General features: G+C 35.0%; 1 protein-coding gene across 9 annotated transcripts in view; it reads left to right on the top strand.

Moving 5' to 3' along the window:
- The window catches only part of Tlk2 (tousled like kinase 2), a 140,832-nt gene that overhangs the window by 86,689 nt on the left and 28,812 nt on the right, over positions 1-25,331 (top strand). For all 9 annotated transcript variants that reach the window (XM_063242397.1, XM_063242398.1, XM_063242395.1 and 6 more), the window contains 8 exons: positions 4,597-4,692; positions 5,747-5,839; positions 9,055-9,165; positions 12,417-12,553; positions 15,834-15,986; positions 18,571-18,637; positions 19,800-19,897; positions 21,968-22,049. In XM_063242397.1, the coding sequence (XP_063098467.1) occupies positions 4,597-4,692; positions 5,747-5,839; positions 9,055-9,165; positions 12,417-12,553; positions 15,834-15,986; positions 18,571-18,637; positions 19,800-19,897; positions 21,968-22,049 (837 nt within the window). The remainder of the gene's footprint in view (positions 1-4,596; positions 4,693-5,746; positions 5,840-9,054; positions 9,166-12,416; positions 12,554-15,833; positions 15,987-18,570; positions 18,638-19,799; positions 19,898-21,967; positions 22,050-25,331) is intronic.

The following is a 25,331-nucleotide window of genomic DNA, read 5'->3' as shown; positions in this document are numbered from 1 at the left end:
AAGACAGTATTGTCACAAGCCATCTACCAGAATCTAGAAATTTGCCAGGTGTGGTGATGCACACCTGCAATCTCAGCACTTGGGAGGCTGAGGTAGGAGGATTGCCAAGAGTTTGAGGCCAGCCTGGGCTATACAGTGAGTTCAAGGCTTGCCTGAACTACATAGTGAGAACCTGTCTCAAAAAAAGGTAGAAATCATTTTTTAAAAAGCCATTCAATTAGTCATCTGACCTTAGTGCCTACTAAAAATACAGTTCAAATAATCATATGTGTTTAGAAACAAAGATGAGAAGGAAAGATTTGTAAGTGCAATCTAATGATAACTGAAGGAGACCACATCTTTGTATCATAGTATAGTGTAGTACTTGAGACTTATAATTGATAACTTTTAATTAGTAAAAGTTTAGATGTCTTGCATGTCAGTCAGTATACAGAAAAATTTGTCTTCCTTCCTTTCTTCCTTCCTTCCTTTCTTCCATCCATCCATTCACGAACTGGCTTTTAATCATAGCTTTGCCACCTACTGTTTACATAAATTTTGTTTGTTTGTTTGTCTTTTAGTTCTGAGAATTGAACTCAGGACCTTGTACTTGCCACGCAGGCGCTATGCTGCTGAGCTGCATTCCAAGCTGCATAAACTGTTCAGTGGTCTCTGAAACTAGTTCCTCTCTTTTGACTTTCTTGAACTCAGTCAGCCTTATCTCTTCTAGTAGTGCTTTCATTTATATTCTTCACCTGGAAAAATCCCTGTCATCTCCTGTTTTTGACTCTTGATTATCTTCAATTCTTAAGTGTCTTCAAATTTCACTAGTGAGTCTAGATTAGCCAACATCACCCAATAGGCATTCCTAAAAGTACTTTTCCTAATTATACTTTTGTATTTATTGTGATTGTACATTTCAGCAATGTCTTCCAATGAATATTTTATTGGGTGCTTAATCTTACCTTGATTTGTAAATTTCATTAAGGTATAAAAACTGGGGCTTGTGTTTATTTTCCATGGCCATATGCCTCTAGCACTTAAGAGTGTTTAGACATAGGTAGTACTCAGTGGACCCTGGCATGGTGGTGTACACATGAACCACAGCACTTGAGAGGCTGAGACAGGCAAATCACTGTAAGTTTGAGGCCATCTTGAGCTATGTAGTGAGTTCAAGACCAGTTTCAACTACATTAGTCCGCTGTCAAAAAACAAAACAAACAAAAAATTTTAAAAAGTAGTATTCGGTATGTAGTCACTGAATGAAGACATAAAGATGGAATTGGTAGTATTGCCTATGTTAAGAGGGCTAGGGGATTTAACCCGGTGGCATAAGTGTCTGGCTGGCAAGTACAAGGTCATGAGTTCGATCCCTATACCAAAAAATACATCCCTCCATACATTAGAGGACTGTAGTGATCCTTCTGTTGAATCACATGTATGAACTCTTCAGCTTGCACACAGCATGGTTTTAACAGTCTACTCTGGCCCTTGAGAACTGTCATTGTAAATACAGCTCCCAATTTCAGTTACCTCACTTACTAATTCTGTATGGGTGCTTGATGTTTCTGATTTATATTTTATATGTAAAATAATAACCACTTTGCAGAATTTATGAGGATAACATGTGACAATGACACTGAAGCATCTAGCTTATAGTGAGTGATTCCTCAATAGATGATGATTTTTGCCATTGTTAATATGGTAATTAGTAAGAATAATAATCATGAACTGGGCGTGAGGTACACACCTGTAATCCCAGTACTTAGGATGTTCTCTACAAATTTCGGGCCATCCTGGGCTATATATAGGGAGTTCAAGGCCAGACTGAACTACATACAAAGACCTTGTAACAACAACAACAACAAAAAAATCAAAAATACTGTGAAGAAAGTACTGAGGATTGAGCCCAGGACCTGTGTGTACTAAGTGTACACCTGCTACTGAGTTACACTCCAAACCTCTAAAATTTACATGTATATAAACTGCATTCTCTGAATGAGACAGTAAAACTGTATTTTCATTATTCTGTAATCCTCAAAATATTTAGCACTCCCTTGTTATATCTGTAATGAATCTACCATATTAGGTCTGTTTTTTTTGTTCTTTTTGAGACAGTTTCACCACTGCAGTTTAGGCTGGCCTTGACCTCACTTTGTAGCCCAGGCTCGTCTTGAATTTACAACCATCCTCCTGCCTCAGCCTCCCAAGTGCTGGAATTACATGCATACAGCACCATGCCCAGCTTGTATCTTTTTTTAAAAGAACTTTTAGGAGTATATGACTAGATGGATTATGTTAAACTTAAAACACATAAATTTAAAATCCTTTAGAGCTGGGGTTTTAGTTCAGTGGTTAACATGCACAGTCTTGGGTTTGATCCCTAGTGCCAAAATAAATAAAAGTTTAAAATAATAAAAATACTGTAAGCCTAGTGTAATAACATATGCCATAATTGTAGCTACTTAGGAGACCGTTAGGAGGATGGCAAGTTTGAGGCCAGCTGGGGCAATTTAACATGATCCTTTCTCAATATGGAATTTTCAAAAAAATGGGGAAAGATCAGGCATGGTGGCATATACCTGCAGTCTCAACACTTGGGAACCTGATGCAGGAAAATCACAAATTCAAGGATAGCCGGAGTACAGTGAGTGTAATGGCCAACCTGGACTACATAGCAAGGGCCTACCTGTCTCAAAAAAAAAAAAAAAAATCAGAGAAAACAACAATAAAAAGAAAAAAAGAATGGAGAGAATTCAGATTAGGTAAATCTTGACAGCAGCCTATATGTCCATCCACAGATTAATGGATAGAAAATACACACAATAGAACAGTATTCTACCATAAAGAAGGATAAACTTCAGTCAGAATATATACTAATTAGGCCAGGGATGTAGTTCAGCACTCTCTGGGCTCAGCACTCTCTGGCCTCCAGTAACAGGGAAGAAGACAAAAACAAAACCAGTATTGGAAATCAACCTAGAATTTTAGACAACTGTGTATTTTGTAGATAATGCTTGTGTGCTTAGGAAATTGGAGTAGTTGCAGTTCTTTCTACCTGGACTCTTTTTTTTTTTAAGGAGAAAAAGAAAAAAAAAAGCAGAAAAAGGGTACAAGTTATACAGAATTTCAGAAAAAAAAACAGTAGGAAATCACTAGTTAATGGATTACATATTGTCATCTTAGAAATATTTGTTCATGTTACAAGATTAAAGCATATAAAGTGGACATTCAAACAGTGAGACTGCAAACAGTTCTGTTCAGTGATCCAACAAAACTCAGTAATATCATTGTCTATCTTATACACTTAAATATACATGCAGTTATACCATTTAGAGCACTTTCTTTTCCTCTCTTTTGTACAATGACTATTACACATTTTGGGTTTTATTGTTCCCACAGTTCTTATTATCTTTTTTGGAAGAGAGTAAAACCAAATGTGACTTAACAGAACAGAGTCAGTTAAATCAAAAGGGTGGACATAATAGATAATGTAAAAACATAATACAAGGTGGTCAACAATGGTTACCATAATACCTCCCGCTATCTCAAATAGAATTGCCTATATCATCAGTTATAATAAAATTGAACAAAACAGTAAAGAACAAAACCAACAAAACCAAAACATTGGAGACATTACAGGTCTTCAAAAGTAGATAATAGACAACCAGTATGGGCGTCATAATGAATCCTACTATCTTCACAGCTGTTGCCTAAACTTTCGAACCTGGTACTATCAAGTAAAGCAGAATAGAGGAACATCAGTCAAAACAAGATGGTGAGAACAATACAGGGCTTCAAATCCAGTTATTAGAATATCAAAATGTGTTACTGTAATATATCCTTTTTTAAAATTTATTTTTCCTTTAATTAAAAGGATAAAAATAAAAAGTAAATAATAAAATGGAGATTGAGATAAAAGAGGGCATAACAACAAAACAGTGCAGGTCAAAATTTAACCATTTAAGCAAATTAGTGTTTCACCACAAGGTAATCCCAACATAAAAGTAGTTACCATATTGTCTCTTTCCTTGAGATCTTTGAGTATAACTTCGTATTACTGTAGCATCAAATATATCAAAACAATGTAAAACCATTCAAGTTTACCTGGACTCTTGATGTGTCTGTGTCTTGGGTGTTTCACTTACCTTTTCTGACAAAAGCATACTGAAACACAAGTAAAAGCAGCAAGTTATTACAGAAATAATGTCCATTTTTTCCTAATTTATATATTTTACATATTTTTATATATTTTAAAAATTTATTTGTAAGCATTTGATACTTACTTACAGGGAAGGCTGGGGATATAGCTCAGCAGCATTAAGCATCTACCAGGCAAGTGCAAGGTCCTGAGTTTAATTTCTGGTACCCTCTCCCATCCCTCACCTCTTACCCCCACTGCCAAAACAATAAAAAACTTACAGGAACATGGTTTAAGCTACCATATCTAGCCCTTGTGTTTCATATTTGACTTACAGGTTGGCCGTGTGACCCTGATTTCTTGTTTTCATTAGAACTGTAACTTTTCATTACAGTTACAAAAATAACTGTATATATAAATGTTTGTGGAGAAAGATGCAAAGGTTTCCTGTGATTGACAGTATACCTTTGTTACAGGCTCAACAAAACAGTCCTTCTTCTACAGGATCTGGCAATACAGAGCATTCCTGCAGTTCCCAAAAGCAGATCTCCATCCAGCACAGACAGACCCAGGTAGGCCAGGATTGGTAAACAGATCTACTCGGAAATCTAACTGTAGAGAAAGCCTGTGATTCCTCTCTTGACCTTCTCTGTTTCTTTGACCATATGTCATCAGTTATATGTTATTCAAAACTTTTATTGTTAAGAGTATTTAAAATCCTTTGGAAGTTGTTTGTAATGTTTGAGACCTGTCTGTAACTGTTGGATGTACTGTAGCAGAAATGATTATACTGCAGCATGGTGTCAGGTTTGAATGCCTCAGGCCCTGCCACTTAACACTTGCATTTTCCTAGGGTTCAGCTTCCTTTAATAGTGATCATATTAAAAAATGCAAGTGAGTGATTCTAATTACCTCAGCCAGGGTTTACAAAATCCTTATCAGAATAGTTCTTACAGTAGGCATTTAATAAGTGTTAATTCCCTACTTTTTGAAGTTATTTATTCCTTATACCTGCTTGCTTACTTGTCAAGACCTAACTAAACTTCTTTGTGATATGCTATACTAATGTAATTTCCTACTTAAAGCACTCTTCAGAAGCTTTTTAAGGAGTGTTGTGAGCACTTAAAATTTATATCTGAGAAGGCTAGTAAATAGCATTCAGTTAACTAATAAAATATTGGGTATTATTGCACCCTCTTTTGGCACTGTCTGTGTTACTTTAAAAGCAAGATGCTTGGAAGTCTAGAATTTAAGTCTTAAGAACTATACAACTCATTGGAGAAGATTTTAATTTTATCTGTATCTTCAGTATTTGGACAAACAGATTTAGGTAGTTGAGCTCTCAGAAGATTTCCATCTCTCCACTTCTGATTGCTCCTTCTTTCCACTAGATGGCATGTTTGTTTCTTAGAGATTTGGGCTGTGTCTCCTCTATTTCTTTTCTACTCAAATTTAGTTTCATTTCTAGAGTACTGTATTTCTGTATTGTTCATTGGACGGTAGTTTGAGAACTTATATATTTGATTTTGGGACATGGTTTTGATGTACAGTTGCTGTGTAATAAGAAAAATGTGATGACAAAATATTTGGAGACTAGTCTTAAATTTGTTTTGCCTTTGTCTCTAGTCTGACCTCACAATAGAAAAAATATCTGCACTAGAAAACAGTAAGAATTCTGATTTAGAAAAGAAAGAAGGAAGAATAGATGATTTATTAAGAGTAAGTATTAAAATGTAAGAAATTTTATTATAAACATCATTTGTTATATATGTTTGGATTATGGGCATATCATAGAAATAATTACTCCAACCAATAACAAAGTTAAACAATAAACACTTGGATATTTTCCTTTAATCTGAAGAAATAGGGGTAGGAGCCAATATCATACCTACATTCTAAACACTATATTTAGGTTGGAAATCTTATATTGTAATATTTTAATGTTAGAATTTATGCTAGAGAAATAGATGCATGTATTTTATCCCGAACTGTGAGAATGAGTATAAAATATTGTTTTCACATTTCAGAGAGTACTTATGCTAATGTTTTTCAGTTTTTTAAACCCCATTCCAATTTTCCTTCCTTTTCTCTTCCTTCCCTCCCCTCCCTTCCCTCTCTGCCTGTCTCTTTTTTCTTTCTCTGTCTGTCTGTCTTTCTGTCTTTCCATCTGTCTACTGTCTCCCTTTTCCTTTTGGGATTGAATCCAGAGCGTTGAACTACTTTCTCAGCTGTTTTTATTTTGAGATATGGTCTCACTAAATTGCTCTAACTTGAAATCCTCCTGTCTTAACTTCCCAGAATGCTGAAATTGCAGGGATGTTACACCACTACAGCAACCCTTCATATTCAAATTTTTAATTGGGGAGGGTACTGGGAATTGAACTCAGAACCTTACACTTGCCAGGTAGGTACTTATGCTACTGAGCTATAACCCCAGCCCTAAAAACTATTTTTACAAGGACTTTTCAGCTAGACCTGATTCCTCACATTTCTAATATTTTATGTCTCACTTTAATCTGATTAAAGTGAGTCTTGTTAAACCTTATCTTGTATTTATTTTTGCTGTTTATTGCAGCTCATGTCAGGTTTTTTTTTTGGTACAGGGATCAAACTCACGACCCTTGCACTTGCAAGGCAGGCGCTTATGCCGCTGAGCTAAATCCTTAGCCCCAGCTCATGTCAGTTTTGTGTATATGTTTTTACTTGGTTTTCCCCTTATCTATTGTACTTTTCCTTTTTTTGTTATTTTTAATTAAAATTTTTGTTTAGATATAATTATCTTCAGATATAAATGCATTTTATTTTTTGAGGAAAATGGTTTTTGTTAGTACAGGTGTATAATACATCTTAATTCTTTTTATTGCCCTGTCCCCTCTCTTCCCTCTTTCCTGCCTCCATCTCTTGGTCCCCTCCCCAGTTCTGTATGCTTTTAAAAAAAAAAAAAAAGAAAAAAGTAGAGAAACTCTGTAAACTTTAATCAGTTTCTCTCAGTGATAACATCTTGCAAAATTTGAGTACACTATCACCACCACGACATAAACTATATATTGGCACAGTCAAGATACAGAGTATTTTCGTGACTCAAAGTCTTCTATGGTGCTCTTTCATAGCTACAACCACGTCCCTCTTAGCCCCATTTCCTCCCTAACTTTTGGCAACCACCAATCTCCATTTCCATTACCATTTCAAGAAGGCCATATAAATGGAATCATGCAGATACAACTTTTTGGGTTTGACTTTTCTTTCAGCTCATCATAATTGTTTTGCATAGTATATTTTATTATTACGCTTTTTATATTCTGTGTGGTTCTTGGCTTCTATTTCATGAATGTGTCTTTCCTTTTTTATGGAATATGACAGTCAATATTCTTTTATGTTTTTGTGGTCGTCTTCTTTTTTTTTCTTTTTTTTTCCGTTTTCAGGCTGATGTCCCTCCCTTTATTTACAAATATATTTCTTAGGCCAGTATTTATTTGCTGTTTCGTTTTCTTGTTTTTAAGAGTATAATATGTTTATGAGAGAAAAAAAGCTTCTGAAGACAGACAGAAGGGGTCCCGAGCAGGTTGCCCTGTTTTGTTTTCTTTCAGTTTTGAGGTGAACATTGTATAGATTAATACATTTCTCTCTCTGTCTCTGTCTCTCTGTCTCTCTGTCTCTCTCTCCCTCTCTCTCAACATAGCGTAGTACTAAAGAAATAGGTATGCAGAGATATAAAAAGATAGATGCTAATTTTTTAAGTTGCTTACAACTTGTGTATCTGATCTGGAGAATAGGCAGTGAGGGAAAGACCACAGGTTTTTATATGTCCTTTCAGGTAGGCATGAGTCAGTCAACGGATTTTTTCCATTTCATTGAATTACTGGATATAGCTGCATTAGGGGCTACTTAACCACGTCCTGTCGTGTCCTGTCCTGTCCCCTCCCCAACCCTCCCTTCTCTACCTTACCTTCCCTCACTTTCCTCTCCTCCCTGCCCTCCTTTTCCTTTTTCTTTGTTCCTGCTTTAAATATCAATGCCTAGAAATCATTATTGTCAGAAATCCCAAAAAGCTAGAATTATTAAATGTACCAGAGGTTGATTATAGATTACATTTGATTACGGATTTTGAAGAAACACTTTCCAAAAGTAGATTGGATTTCACTTAAACATTAGATTCTTTGTTGGCTTATATTATTCAGTATGAATAGATAGTCACAATTATCTAAATGTAGTACACTTAGGCTTTAATATTGTGGTCCATAGAACTGTATAAAAAAACAGAAAAAACTAATCAGAATAGTTATACTTATTTGAAAGGTAAAATCATTTGAGGATTTCCTGTTTTGCACAGGTTAGTTTCAAAATGAAGCTAAAATGTTTTTTAAATTGTACTGTAATATCTTACATATGTGGCCGTTTTTGTTGTTTTTTTGAGACAGGGTCTCACTAATCTCGACTGGCCTGGAACTCACTAGGTAGCTTAGACTAACTGGTCTTGGACTCACTATGTAGTTTAGGCTGGCCTTGATCTCATAGCAATACTGCTTCAGTCTCTTTAAGTGCTAGGATTACATGTATACACCACTATGCCGAGTTCTGTTCCTGTGTTTCAGAAAGGCTTCATATCATTTGATTTGGAAATAAGATATTTTTTCATAATTTAAGGAAGTTACTGTAAAATCCAATCCAATAGGCTTCTGAACACAGCTAAATTAACTGTATAATCAGTAGAAAAACTTGCCTTCTGGTAACAGAATTCATTATTGGTAACTAAATAATAGTATTAAGAGAATAAAGGGATGAGTCATGTACCAAAGAGTATGGCTTCTCTTCTTATTAGATCTAAATTTTGCTTTAGATTTAACAACAGATTGAAATTATTTTTTTCTTCCCTTAGAGATTCCTATCAATCTAGCTTTCTTGGAACTAATTAAAAAAATATTTTTCCATTGAAGGCCAACTGTGATTTAAGACGGCAAATTGACGAACAGCAAAAGATGCTAGAGAAATACAAAGAACGATTAAATAGGTGTGTCACAATGAGCAAGAAACTCCTTATAGAAAAGGTTAGTGAATAATGGTGGCCTGAACTCCACATCCTGAGATACTTAATGTGTTTCATTGTATGGCTTCTTCTTACCTGAAATGAAAGTATTGAAAGGTAAGGCTCTTTGGGAAACCACCTCTTGTAACTTGACAATTAGAATGTTTTTGCATGTAAATCATACCAGATCTCCAGAGAGAAAATGTGGGGCATGTTTTCTGACTGTTCATTGCTTTGATTGTGATGCTGACAGCTTACCTTAGTTGAGTTTATTGGTCTGTTGCCCTCATGCTCCTACCCATTGTGTGGGGATCAAACCCAGGATCTTATGCATGCTAGTCAAGCAATCACTGAGCCCCAGCCCCAGCCTGAGATGATGTTCTCTTAAATTCACATATCCATCCATCAGTTTAAATGAATGTACTATCACTGTTACAAACATTTGGCACTAGTTGTGTTTCTATTTTGGAGTGTTTGGAATACCTTTTGCATATAATAATGTGATAGTTATGTGCTTCGTGCTTCAAAAGTAAAGATATATATATATATATATATATATATATATATATATATATGTATATATATATATATATATATATATGTATATAGTGTGTGTGTTTTTGTTTTGTTTGACACAGGCTCTTGCTGTATAGTTCAAATGACATCGAACTTACTGTGCAGCCCAGGCTGGGCTTGAACTCTTAAGTGATCCTCTTGCCTCAGCTTCCTGAGTGCTAAGATTGCAGACATGTACTACCATGCCTGGCCTATAGACTGACTGTTGATGTCTCCTTTGTTTGTTTGTTTTACAGTGCTAGGAATTAAATCTAGGACCGTTACACTACATCCTCAGATTTCCATCTTGTTTTGTTTTGTTTTGAGATAGAATCTTACTAAGCTGCACAGACTGGTCTCCAGCATGTAATCCTGCTTCAGTACCCCAAGTGCTGAGATTACAGGCATGCACTACCACATACAGTCTCATATCTCTTTTATTTAGAGCAATTGATTAGTTGTAGCTTGGGTTGAATAGTTATTAGTTACTATTTCTTGAAGTTTTAAAAAAGCAGTGCCTTCTAAAGATGTTAAGATTGAGCTAGAAGTCTGAGACACACAGATGGCTGCTTTTATTGAAAACTTTGGAGTGCTGTTAAAGAGATGGCACTTGTGTTTCATTGAAAGTGAAATGGATTGTCCTACTGCACGACGGAGATAGTAGGATGAGCTTTGCTCTATTCTTTAATTATTCATCAGTTTTATAGATGGGAACTTGTTTCCTATTTTCATATGAATGAAAAATAGGCTGAGTATGACTAGCATATGCTTAGTTAGAGTCTGTTTAGAGTTTGGGACATTTTCTGAAATCAACATGGATTCAGCCAGTTGTAACACACTCTGAACAACATAGTACACAAAAGAAGAAAAAAATAATGCTGTCTCTTGAATTTTCATAGAAATTTAGAATTTTCTTTGTTAGGAGTAGGTTACAATTACATTTAGATTGGTATCCAAAATAATTCTGTTTTCTAAGTTACAGAATATATATTAAATATTTAGTATGCCATTCTGAATGTAAGATAACAAAAATATCACCATTGCTTGGTAATACTGTAATGCTTTACAGTATTACCTCCCAGAGAACTTATATTCTAAATTCATGAAGATCCCTATAACTTAGTAATTAAAAAATTAAGTGAGCAAAATATCTTGAATGACACTTTATAAAAAATGGTATATAAAGATATGCAAATAGTCAACATGGTCTCAACGTTCTTAGGCATCAGGTAGACTCAAGCTAAAAACCAACAGAGACTAAAGTAAAAACACTGGGAACATCATACGTGGTATAGATGTGTTGGCAGCCCAGCTTCTCACACTATTGGAAATGTAAAATATTACATTAACTTTGGAAAACTTTTGGGCAGTGTCTTAAATAAATATTTAACCTGTGGCTCACTATAGGGACTATTCCTAGTATTTACCTGAGAGAAATGAAAATAAATGTTGACAAAAGACGTTCACAAGAATATTTATAGCAGTTTTATTCAAAGTTGCCAGAATGTGGGTGTATATCACAAGAATCTGACAACAGGTAAACATATAAACAAACTGTATTATGTTTATGCCATGGAATAGTATCCAGCAAAGAAAAGCAATGAACTTGGACATATGAGTAACGTACATGTATTTAAGAAATACAGAACACTGTTCCTCTCCTCAGAAGACTAGCAGTGTATAGGGAGTGAAGGTGGGGGATGATATGCATTCATAGCTACAAAGAAATCTGTCAAAGTGAGCAGTATACTTAAGAAATTCACTAGAAGAAATCAAAGGCATGGAGAATGCTAGAAGACAGTTTAAAAAAATGTGTTTCTAGGCAAAGAAAACTGTAGATATGAATTACTTGCCTGTTAGAAATATTTAAAATACCTCAAGTATCATTGGAGTATCATCTCTTACAGTATTTTGCTCTTTTCCTTCAAGTTCTTTATCACATTTTAATTATAAACATAAGTTAGTATATTCACTCTGTAGGCAGTAAATACCAATTTCCCCCCATGTTCTCTATAAAGTTGACTTGTAGTCCCTGTTATATAATTGGTTTTGAGTAAATATATGTGGAAAGAATGATGTGCTCATGACTCAGGAATATGTAAGATGTCCTAAGTGAGAAGTCAGACTGAGAGAGTGTGCCCAGTAATATTTTGAGATGAATTGGTAGCAGTTCTCTAGAATAGACTGGATGAAGAAGAAACAGAAAATAGGGAAATAGCTTCAGAGTTAGGCATTGTTATGGGATGCTGAATGTTTATCAAGAAAGGATTTGTAGGCTGGAGGTTTAGCTCAGTGGCGTAAGTGCCTGCAAGTGTGAGATTTTGAGTTCAATCCCCAGTACCAAAAAATAAATAAATAAATAGAAGAAAGGAGTTTCAGGACCAGGCGTGGTAGTACACACCTGTAATCCTAGTACTTGGGAGCTTGAGGCAGGAAGATTGCCAAGAATTCAATGCCAGCCAGAACTGCATGGTTGAGACCCTGTCTCAAAAAATAAACAAACAAAAAAGAAATTGCAGTTCTTAACTATTCTGTCTGTTTTGTTTAAATGGCAATAGTATGTCATCCAAGGAGTCAGTACTGACTGTTCTGAGTATGGTTTTTCAATGGTATTTTCCTTCATACTCTTAGAATTTTGAGTTTCAACAATTGTCTTCTATAGTAATGTGCTGTTGAATTCTTTTCTTTTTTTTTTTTTTTTAATCCTTTTCCCTTAAGTCAAAACAAGAGAAGATGGCATGTAGAGATAAAAGCATGCAGGACCGCTTGAGATTGGGCCACTTTACTACTGTCCGACATGGGGCCTCCTTTACTGAACAATGGACAGATGGTTATGCTTTCCAAAATCTTATCAAGTAAGTGAGTAGCTATGGTTAAATGAAGAATTGAAAATTTTGGATATTTTTAAGTTTGCTATAATCATCATTAATCATAGTTGTGATAGTCATATTTTCATTTAATTTTTTAATTACATCTGTAAAGAAACAGGAAATAAGGTGAAATCTTACACACACACACACACACACACACACACACACACACGCACGCACGCACAAATAACCAAAGAAATAAATGCAAAAACTACATTAAAGTTTAAAAGAATCAAAATTGCTGAAGCTAAGGAAGGAAATTCTCGGGTTTTTTTCTTGATATCTTTTAAATTGGTAATAGATTTTTGTAGGGGAGGGTGCTGGTGATCATACCTAGAACCTCACATGTGCTATGTTAGCACTATTATCATGACATTATACCCCCAGCCTAAATAGATCCTAAGTAATAGATCTTCATAAGGAGCCTATTGAGCATTATTTTGATAAATGAATAAAAATATAATTAAAATATAAGAAGTATAAAAATTTTAAACATTGAACTAAAATCTACATAAGGTTAGATTTTTGAAATCTGGTTTATCCTACCGATTATGTGGGGGTTTTTGTTTTTCTTTTATGTTTTTGGTTTTTTGTTGTTTTTTTTTTTTTTCGTACGAGGGATTGAACTCATGACCTTGCACTTGCCAGGCAGGCACCTATGCCACTGAGCTAAATCCTCGGCCCTTTTTTTGACTTTAGAAATGGAGTCTTGCTATGTAGTTCAGGCTGATGTTCAACTTAATGTGTAACCCAAGCTATCCTCGAACTCATCATGATCCTCTTGTCTCAGCCTCCCAACTGCTGGAATTGCAGGTGTGCACCACCATGCCCAATTCCCAACCCAGAATACTTTAAAGCACAAATTATTTCGTGCACATGAGTGTGTACATGTGTGAATACTTAAGTGGGGAGTACAGAAAGGCATATCTAATAATAAAAGAGTTTTTTCCAGGTAAACACAGCTCTTAAACTAATCTGTTTACTGTTAAATGGATGTTTAATCTGTGATCTGGCTCATTTTTAATCCAAATCAACTGTCCTGTCAGATGAATGCTTATTTATTTGTAATACTCTATTTAGGTTAACCTTGCTTTAATAGCATTGCCCTTTTTTTATATAGTAGCATAAATTGCACTGTAGGCATGCGTCTGCTTGCCATTTTACTGAGAAAGATATCCTGAATTTAGAAAACGTGTGGCAACTACTTTGCTTATGAAAGAGGGTAGAATGTGGTTTTGTTTTTGTGTGGTTTTGTTTTTTTTTTTTTTTTGGTGTTTTGTTTTGCTTTGTTGGTACTAAGTATTGAACTCAGATCTCATGCTTGCGAGATGGGCACTATGCTGCTGAGCTATATCTCCCACCTCCAGAGATTTTTAAAAACAGATTTCATCATTTTGCAGATATGATTAGTTCAGAACAAGAGATGAGAAAGTTCTATGTGTGAGTGTGTGTGTGTGTGTGTTACTGGGAATTGGATCCAGAGTCTTCACATTGTGAACTACACACTGAGCCCTTTTAAAATTTTTAAAATTTTGAGATGGTGTCTGGCTAATTGCCAAATTGCCCAGGCTGGGCTGAAACGTTTAACCCTCTTCCCTTGGCCTCCCAGATTGCATGGATTGTAGCCATGCATCACCATCCCTGGATTAGAAAAAGAAACTTTTAAGAAATATTTAAAATAAAATTTCTTACAGAAAAATTAAGTATCTTGTTAGGAAATATGCCAGTAGTAATGATGTAATGTATCCAATGTTTTATGAAATACTAATATTTATACTAGTTCATTTTATGTCACATTCTCTAAGGAATAATTACTACTGGTAAGACTTCATTGATTGTCTGTGAATATAGGGTTTTTTTAAGTGCTTAGTAAGTCAGGTGTGGTGGCACACGCCAGTAATCCCCCCCATTTGGAGACTGAGGCAAGACTGTGCACTTCATGTGAATAGAGGCCAGTTTAGATTAAACAGCAAGACCTTGTATTTAAAAAAAAGAAACTTGGAGGCTATTTCATTCAAAAGGGTTGATTCAGAAGATAATGATGCCTCACTTAGACTGGAGTAAGTGAAAAGCCTAAAATGAAAATCTTACTTATTTTGCTTAGCATTGTACAAATTTTTTGTCTAAATAAAATTTGAGGACATTTGACCCAAAACAAAACAAAAAGATATTTAGAACATATTGTCCCTTTTTTTTAAAAATGAAATACAGATCTTCACTTTGGTTTTTTGTAATTTTATTTATTCACTCTTGTTATTTTTGTTTTGTTTTATTGAGGGTAGTGTCTTTCTGTGTTGTTCAAGCTAGATTCAAATTCCTGGGCTTAAGCAGTCCTCTACCTCAGTCTCCTGGGGAGCTGGAACTATAGGCAAACACCACTGTACCCAGGTCAGATCTTTACCTCTTTCCCCACCCCCAGTACTGGGGATTGAAAACGAGGTTTTGACAATGAGCCACATCCTCAGCCTTTTTTTTTTTTAATACTTATTTTGAGACAAGATTTTGTTGAATTGCTTAGGCTGGATTCAAACTTCTGATCTTCCTTTCTCAGCTTCCCAGAGTACTGGGATTATAGGCATGCACTACCAAGCACCCCAGCTCAAATCTTTCTTTTTGATAGACTTACAACAGTGAGGTAGTTGTGGAGGTGGTTGTTGTTGTTGTTGTTTTGAGACAGGGTCTTGATGTTGTTTTGAGACAGGGTCTTGTCTATGTAGTCCTGGCTGGCCTTGAACTTGTAGCAGTCTTTCTACCTCCAAACTTCTGAGTGCTAGGATTACAGAGTACACCACCATACCCAGCTGACAGCATCATTTTCTTAATTAAGTGTTAAAGAGGAATCAGAAAATTCTTTCTCATCAGAAAGTAAAGTCATGATAGAAATCTGATATGTTCCTCCTGGTCTACTTTCCATCTCCTTTAAGACATAATCAGTGAGGGCCAGGGATTTAGCTCAGTGGCATAAGAGCCTGCCTGGCAAGCGAGAGGTCATGAGTTAGATCTCCGGTACCGCAAAAAAAAAAAAAAAATGAAGAAGAAGAAGACATAATCAGTGGCGGAAAGCACAGGCTCATTTCAAGAAAATCTTACCAGCTATTTGACTCCTATACCTTGAAAGTTAAATACTCATCTCCATTTGACTTAGAGGGGCTTATTTTTTCTGAAATTTATCAAACATCCAGGTAACAAAGTTATTTGTGTTCTATAACCATGACAAGAAGTTTTTTTTACCTTCCTCCTTTATGCCACATCTTTATATCTGTAGGCAACAGGAAAGGATAAATTCTCAGAGGGAAGAAATAGAAAGACAGCGGAAAATGTTAGCAAAGCGGAAACCTCCTGCCATGGGTCAGGCCCCTCCAGCAACCAATGAGCAAAAACAACGGAAAAGCAAGACCAATGGAGCTGAAAATGAAACGTATGTTTTTTATTGATGTGAATTGTGATGCTATACCCTCCCCTAAAATACAGATGTCCCATTTAATGCCTTTGGGAACAGTTTCATTTGTAGAGGTCTCTGGAGTTTAAGCATTTTTAGTCATTAATGAATTTGTTCAACTCATATACAAACCATGTAAAATTAACTGATTTTCTTACCTCACTCTTTTGATTCATTTGTGTTTTGAGACGGGGTTTCCCTATGTAGTTCAGTCTTGAACTCACAGTGTAGCCCAGATTGGCCTTCAACTAACAGCAATCATCCTGCCTCAGTGCTGGAATTACAGGTGTACACCATCATGCCTGTCTCTTTTTGTTTTTTAAATGAGAATTTTGAATGAGAGGGGAAAGTAATATTACTCCTTGACATCACAGTTTTTGGCTGCCCATAACAAAATGTCAGGATTTTATTTATAAGTAGCTGTAGATTATAGTACATTAATATCACATTATGGGAGTTGCCTGACTACTAGTTACGGCTGCACAGTGCTTCTTATTGCTCAGAAGAGTACTTAACTAACAGTAATAAACTACGGAGTAAGCCACATGTGCACACACACAAAAAAACATTTTCCTACTAGGCCAGATCCTGACCTTGTGAGAATTTTTGTCTGTTCTGGAAACCTAAAGATCTTGAAGTACAGTCATCTTTTTACCTGCCTATCAACCTTATGACATAGCTGTCATGTATGAAAGGTAGAAAATCCAGAGTAAAAATGCTTTCCTTCATTCCTCTCTCCTTTTTTCTTTAATTGAATTTCATATCCAAAGAGCCCCAAATGAAAAGTATTTTATTATATAACCTATTGACTAATGTTCCTTTTATCTTTTCCTCAAAACATACTACCTTACAATTCAAGTGTTCTACTTATGTTACATAATTGTTAAAGGTCTGTAACATCCTAGAAGTGCTATTTCTTTATTCCAGAGAGAATAATAGCTTAACAGCATTTCTAATCTCATACATGCTTTGACATTCATTAATAACTATGTTAAATGCTTATTTTATGATAGGCCCAATACTGAGCTAAAGAGTACCCATGTTAGGAATTCACAATTTATTTGGAGGAGTTAAGCAGATCAATAAACTTTAAATTACATTTAGTAATAAAAGTATATATACTGAAATAAGTTTGAAAAACATTTTTAATCTTATAGCGAGATATTTTAAAACTAGAGTCTAAATATAGGTATTTCTTTTCAAAAAGCTTAAGTAAGGGCCTACATGTAAAAGACTGAACAAATCAATCTGGTCATAATTGTTTTCTATCATGAGTTCTATTTATATTGTGAAAGGACTCTAATTTAATATTTCTTAATAATTATTTAATATTAATTCATAAGACCATTACCTAAAAATGATAAAGAAGGCTTAGGTTTTGTGTTTTGTTTGTTTTACTGTGGAACAACAATTAAAATTTAAGACTAGGCCAGTAGTGTATCAGTGAGCAGCTGTCAACTGATTTCCTATGCAGAATCCAAGCTGGGAGGCCATCAGTACACTTTCTAGAGTATCCTTTGACCAGAATTCAAAAACAGGCCTCAGTAAGTCACCTCATCCTTTTCATAGAATTGAACCTGTTTCAGGCAGAGAGATTCCTTAGCTATGATCTTTTATTTATCCTATTTTCTTTTTCTTTCTGTCTTTTTTTTTAACATGAGTGAAATAAGTTATATATTTTTGCAACTGTCATGAGTACATATAATAACTCTACCTAGTGGATGTGCTACTACATACTCATTTTGTTTTATTGAGTTAGACTTTTGGAACCCTTCTTGCTACATAGGATAGCTGTTTCCTTTTTCTCCTGTTTAGAGTGAATCTAAACAATTCTACATTAACTAGTAGAGATAGAAGAGTAAGATGATCTTTTCTTACTTGTTTGTTCTTGAAGTATAAGGATGTAAGTCAACCAAACAGAATATGAAATGAGTGGTTACCCTTTTAAGTCACTTCTTAGAGAATTGATCTAAGTAGTATTTCTTATGCTTTTCATTTTTTCAACATTTTATTAGGCAAGTATTCTCACTTGAATGGTTTTTAGGTAACTGAGTTAAGAGGTTAAAGTTGCTTGTTGTAGCTTACATTGCTGGAGCCCAAATCCTGGGTCCTAATTTTGCTCTTTCTCTTCATTACTATAAAATGAAAGTCTAAGAGTTACCAAGAATGATCGATCCATTGGCTTGTTTTGCCCTTAAAAAATTTTTTTTTAGTCTTGAAATGTTTGGTTGTCCCTCTCTTAAATAGATTTTCATGAATAAGAGATAAAATGCATTTTATAAATAATGTAAAAATATGGTCACTTATTTTTCTAACTTTTTACAAATAGACTTCTTTTTGGCTTTGGAAGCCTTTCTTCATATCATGTGTGATGAATCACAAGTTTTCCTTTATCAGAAGATCACAAAAATAAACTTTAGTCATTTTTAACTGTGAGTCATTTTTAACTGTGAAACAATGGTTACTGCCTAAGAAACCTTTATAGTGTACCTGAGTGTTTCTCCTTAAATAGGTACATTGTGATTTCAAGTAGCTTACCTAAATTTCTGTCTTTATTTTCCAGGTTAACATTAGCAGAATACCATGAGCAAGAAGAAATCTTCAAACTCAGATTAGGCCATCTGAAAAAGGTAGGCATAATGAAAAAATCTGCCTAGAAAAAAGTGATTTCTAATTTACATTTAAAATAGAATTATTTGGTCATTTGAGAAAAACTGTAGATATTTCTCATAGCTACAGAATCTTTTCTTCTAGTTTTATTCTTTTTATTAGTATGTTGGTCAAACATAATGATCACATTCATCATAGGGAATTTGTACCTGTGCATAATATATCTTAATTCTTTTTTCCCATTTATCCCACCTTCCTTCAACCTTTCATTTGTAGCTATAGAAATCTTAAATAGCTACCTTCCCTGTTGTGTCTATAATCTAATGATGGGATGCATGTTCCTTGTGCTATTTTAAATCACGTAGCAGTACGTCTTGCTTAAAACTAGCTAGAAAGAAGCTGTACCAACATACTCTAATACAAAGGAATGTACACAACTGGTTGCTGATGTCATGGAGCTATCTTGGATGTGGAATGCTCAGCTCTTAAGTTTAGCAGCCCATGCATTATTGGTGCATACTGTTTATAGTGAGGGGTTGTTTAGTAAGCATTTGATAAGTAGGCTTGGTAGCACACACCTGTCCTAGCACTCAGAAGGCTGAGACAGAAGGATTGCCATGATTTTTAGGCCAGCATGGCTTACATAGTGAGCTTAAGGTCACCTGAACTACATAGTGAGACTTTGTCTCAAAACAAACAAACAAAATCAAAACAAAAGACATTCAATAAACTGCTATTGCTATGTTTTATTTCACCTACTCGTTTTCATCTTTCTTTCACAGTGGATTCTCAGATCTCATTAAATCAGTAATATTGGCGACACCAAGTATAATTTGTGCGCAGAGAATAGAAACAGATGGAAACCTGATTTTTGTAAAAGTACATATCTGTATGCCTATGCATAAAACATTTCTCAAAAGTTAACAATGGTTATATCTTGAAAATTGGTGTGGAAAGGAGGAAGGAAAGAGTGGAGGACTTTTACTTTCCCCCCTTAATTCCTCTGTATGTTTTGGATTTTACTTACTGTCTAGTTTTTTGTTGTTTTTTTAAAAGTATTTTTTTAATGCAAAATATCTTCCTTTAGCTTTTCATAAGATAAACAGCTGTTATTTTTTAAAGATGAGACTCTGAAAAGATAGAATTCCCTGTATTCTAAGCTTTCTTTCCTTTTCACTTCAGGAGGAAGCAGAGATCCAGGCCGAGCTGGAAAGGCTAGAGAGGGTTAGAAATTTACATATCAGGGAACTAAAAAGGATACATAATGAAGATAATTCACAGTAAGCAACTTGGGATATACTGGGTTGGAGATTGTTGGGTCCTTTCTAACATGAATAGAAATGGTCTAGAATGTTTTCGTATAATGTAAATTTGGCAAATAACCTCTAGGATAAATTATTAAACCTAAGGCCTTCAGACTGAGCTATATCCCTAGCCTCTAATAATCTTTTCTTTTGAGACAGGGTCTTGCTAAGTTGACTAAGTTGGGCTTCAATTTGTGATCCTACTGCCCCAGACTCCCAGAGTGCTGGGATTATAGGAATGTGTCATGATGCCTGGTTTACTTAGCTCGTTTGTAGCATAGGAGAATTTCACCAACAATATTATGATCTGCTTTGGTTTTAAATACATCCTAAATTTATTAAATATGTGTAAACCACATTTTTATACAGGTAGATGTCACTAAAACAGTACATTTTGCAATTGTAAATGGGCAAGGAGCACCACATATTCCATATTACCTATAGAACCTTGAGAAAAAGAAGTGCGAATCACGGTGTGGTGTTGTGGGAAGATTATTAGGCTGAGGTGACAACTACTTTCTGAATGAAAGGGTTTGAGGTTTTAAGACTTAATTAGGTGTGGTGGTACACATCTTTAATTTTATCACTTTGGGAGGTTGAGGCAGGAGGATTGAAAATTTGAGCCTAACCTGGGCAATTTAGTGACTTAATGAGAGTTCATGTCTCAAAAATTAAAAACACCAAAAAAGACTTAATTCTTCCACATTAATTGGAAAGTAATGCTCACCTTTGTCTATAAGTCATTTAAAGGACTCAGTGTTGGTAAAGTAGACTGCAAGTGGGAAAAGTCTTTTACCAGTAATTGGTTTTTTCCCACATATTTCTGACTGAAACTTTTTTTCACATAGCTGCAGTTGCATATTTTTGTTTGATTGATATGAGTCATGAGCCATTTCTCTGCCAAGTGGCAATTGTGAGCAGCCCTCATTCACTGAGAACTCATGTTATCAGGCATGGTGCTAAGCTGTTGTATTCTCACCATTAATCTTCATCATAACTGTCATCTTCAGTACATTGATCAGGAAACAAGATGAGAAAAATTTCATCTAGGCCAGCTGTGGTAGGAATCCCAGCACTTGGGAGGCTGAGGCAGGAGGATTGCTGTGACTTCAAAGCTAGCCTGAACTACATAGTGAGTTTAAGGGTTCAGATCCAGCCTGGACTATATACATAGTGAGACCCTGTCTCAAAAAAGAAAAGAAAAAAGCTGGGCATGGTGGTGCAAGCCTGTAATCCCAGCACGCGGGAGGCTGAGGCAGGAGGATTGTTGCAAATTTGAGACCAGCCCAGGGTACAAATTGAGCTTGAGACCAGCCTGAACTGCATAGCAAGACTTTTGTCTCAAAAAAGACAAAAATAAATAAATAAGTAAAATGAAATAAAGGAGAGAAAAAAGAAAAATTTTGTCGAGAAGCCTAAAATAACTAGTGTGACCAGAATCACATATGGATCATACAGTATTGTCATCTATCTTCATGGGCATGCTGCTTTCTTAAAATAATTTATTAATAGGCTGTTTAAGATCAGGAAGCAAGTACAAATATTTTAAACTTTATTTTTTACCTGAATCTATCATTGCTTGGTTATACTGTTAAAAACTGACACAAGGGGCCAGGGATTTAGCTCAGTGTCTTAAGTGCCTGCCTGGTAAGTTAGACGTTGTGAGTTCAATCCCTGGTACCAAAAAAAAACAAAAAACTGACACAAGATAGACTAATGGAAATGCAGTTGTACCACAGATTTAAAAAGAGAAAAATGAATGTAAAATAGAAGGTGTAACTCACTTTATAATTGTGTTTTCAAGACTGTAAAATATCTTGGAATTTTACTCTAAAAAGTTTGGAATGTTGTGAATGTGTGCCTCTTGAATACTTTGCAGTAGCCAAATAGCAGTTAAAAAACCCCTACTCTATTCTAATCTGCTCTCCATCATTTGGTTTTGGGAACTATCACCCACAGCTGTAATCGTATATAGGCATTCTGGGAATTTTGAAAATACAGAAGGTTCTCCTTCTTGACCATAGGATGTTACAACTTTTTCCACAGATTTAAAGATCATCCAACGCTGAATGATAGATATTTGTTGTTACATCTTTTGGGTAGAGGAGGTTTCAGTGAAGTTTACAAGGTAAGTATGAACAATTTGGTAAAAAGGACAAAAATCAACTGCTACCAACTTGGAGAACATTTAGAATAGTGATAACTGGATTAATACATACTGGTTGCAATTAAAAACTGTAAGAACCTATATATCTTTGGGGAAACTGCTTCCAGTACATTTAAGTGAAATAGAGAAAATATTTTATTATTTTCTAGCTTGAAAAATACTAATGTCTTATGCTCTGAGTAACTACTTTAAAGATAGTAATATGTGATGTATTAACTATTGTTACTGTCCTATTATCTTGTTTTGAAACTTTTTTCCTCTTTAATAAATATATATATATATATATATATATATATATATATATAAAGGAAAAACAGCGCTCATTTCTAGGTGACAAAATTATGGTGATTTCTGTTCTAGATCATCCATAATTACTACAAATGAGTAGTGTTACCTTATTTTTGTAAATTTTTTTAGTGAAATGAAGCTTACTATACTAGTTAACTTGTTACTTAAAAGCCAGCTTTTTGTTTTAACAGTTCTCAAGACGATTTAGCATTGTATTCTGAAAGAATATCCTCACTTAGAGTGCTTCAGTGAGGCCAGCAAAGTACTGATGTTCACCAAGTAGGAAAATTTAGCCAGTTTTAAATTTATGTAGCTTCAGAACATGTTCAGCAGTTTCTCTATATGTTTGTGCACCTGGCTGTGCAATGCAGAATTGCTTTACTGAGTAGTCATCATTGCACAGTTGAGGGAATTTCCTGTTTTCTAAGATGTGGCCTTCACTGTTATGATTTACATTATGCCGGTGATGGTGAACCTTTTATGACTTTCAGTGATACATACAGCCCACTGCGGCATGCATGTCATAGGTTCACCATCACTGCATTATGTCCATATGACCATGAGAAATCTTTTGAGTAAGATACTGTTTTCATCTCAGGTAAAAACTAATTTTTATGTTTTTTTAAAAAATTTTTTTGTATTTTCATTATGAGTATATTTATCTAGTTTTGTTTGTTTGTTTAATGTTTTTGAACTGGGAATCGAACCCACACCCTTGTGCTTGCTAGGCAGGTGCTTATGCCGCTGAGCTAAATCCCAGGCCCATGAATATATTTACAATTAAACTTTTTTGTGGCATTAAGTATGTTCACAGTTTTGTGTAACTGTCATCACTATCCAGAAGCATAAACCTTTTTTTAGGGTACCACTGATTTTGATTTTATAGTATTTTATTCTGTCCTCATAAATCTGACAGGCAGCCATAATAGTCATCCTTTGATGCAAATAGCCTCATGGAATTTTCATATCACAGTTATCCCAACTCATTTTTTTTTCTTTTCAAATCTATTTTATTTAAGGATAAAAAGAAAGGAAAAAGAAGCAGAAGAAAAACTACAACAAAATTTCAATACATGTCAATCAGGAGGCAACAATGGTACATACATTGCCCATTCTCATCCCCAAATCATTCACGCAGAGCACAAGACATCTGCATTTAATTGTCCGAACAATACCAGCACAGATCTTTCTCATCAGTGAACTCAGAGAAATCAGTAGTAGAATTATCTTAAATATTTTTTTAAATACATACACATACACATTTGTATGTTTTTTCTTTCAGCTTGTCACACTAATGAAGCAATACAATGTTTACACATGTGTCTTATTTCACTGAGTATGTTCTCAAGTTGCATCCATTTACTTATAAAAATATCCAGTTTATCCTTCTATAGCTAAGTAGTACTCCATTATATAAAATACCACTTTTTTTTTTATCAATTCCTCAGTTGATAGGTATTTAGGTTGTTTTCAAGATAATTATAAACTGTGCTGCTATAAACATGTGTACACGTATATCACTGTGGTATGATGTTTTTAATTCTTTTGGGAAGATACCCAGAAGGAGAATAGCTGGTATTGAAAGGGACCACCAATCCTAGTTTTTTGTGAAATCTCCATACTGATTTCCACAGTGGTTGCATCAGTTTACACTCCCATCAGCAGTAGAAAAGCGTTCCTTTTTCCCTACAGCCCCTCTAGCATTTGTTATTGCTTAATTTCTTGAGAACAGCCATTCTTTCTGGAGTGAGGTGGAATCCCGGTGTTGTTTTAATTTGCATCCCTCTGATGACTAGTGATTTCAAACATTGTTTCATGTATTTATTTGCTGTTCGTATTCCTTCATCTGACAAGTGTAAACTCAGCTGCACATTTGTGGATTGGGTCTTAAATGTGGGAGGACTAATTTTTTTGAGTTCTTTGTATGTTCTCAATAGTAACCCTTTTTCTGAGGAAAAGCTGACAAAATTATCTCCCATGTTGTGGATTGTCTCTTACCTCTTTTGGTGGTTTCTCTTGCTGCAGAAAAGCTTTTCAGTAGGGTGAGATCCCAGTTGTTGATTCTTTGTGATAGTTCCTGTGCAGTCTGATTTTGTTTATAAAATCTTTGCCTACACCAGTGTCTTCAAGAGCTTTACCTACTCATCTCCCAGCAGATTTAATGTTTCTGTTTTAATAATAAGATCTTTGACCCATTCTGATTTTAGCTTAGTACATGGTGAAAGATACGGGTCCAGTTTTAATCTTTGGCATGTGCAGAGTCAGTTTTTTCAGCACCGTTTATTAAAGAGGCTATCTTTCTTCTAATGAAAGTATTTGGCACCTTTGTCAAAGATAGGGTGGCTCAGTATGTCTGCAATTGTTTCTACATCTTCTACTCTGTTTCACTGATCTTCAGGTCTGGATTTTGTTTTGTTCTTTTTTTTTTTTTTTTTTTTTTTTTTTTTGCCAGTACCACACTGTTTTTATCACAGTAGCTTTATAGTATAATTTCAAGTCAGGGACTGTGATGCCCTGTCTTGTCTTTGTTGGCCAGGATTGCCTTTGCTATTCTGGATCTCTTCTGGTTCCAGATGAATTTTAGGATTGTTTTCTCTAATTCTGTGAGACATGCTATTGGAATTTTGATTGAGATTGTATTGAATCCGTGTAACAATTTTGGAAGTATGGCCATTTTCACTGTATTGGTTTTTCCTTCCCAACAGCACAGAATATCTCTCCATTTTCTAATATTCTCTTCAGTCTCCTTTTTCAGACTACTGTAGTTGTCAATGTAGAGGCTTTATATCCTTTGTTAGATTGATTCCTAGTTATTTCATTTTTAGGGGTGCTATTGTGTAAGTTTTTGTTTCTCTGATTTCTCAGTGAGCTTATTATTCATATACAGGAAGGCTGTTGATTTTTGAGTGTTAACTTTGTAACCACCCTTGTTACTAAATTTGCTTATAAAATCTG

The sequence above is a fragment of the Cavia porcellus genome, unplaced genomic scaffold (genome assembly GCF_034190915.1).
Source record: "Cavia porcellus strain 051 isolate PalLab524CR breed Dunkin Hartley unplaced genomic scaffold, mCavPor4.1 scaffold_32, whole genome shotgun sequence".
Taxonomy (NCBI): Eukaryota; Metazoa; Chordata; class Mammalia; order Rodentia; family Caviidae; genus Cavia; species Cavia porcellus.
Note: the sequence above shows the minus strand (reverse complement) of the source record. Positions and strands in the feature narration are given on the sequence as shown.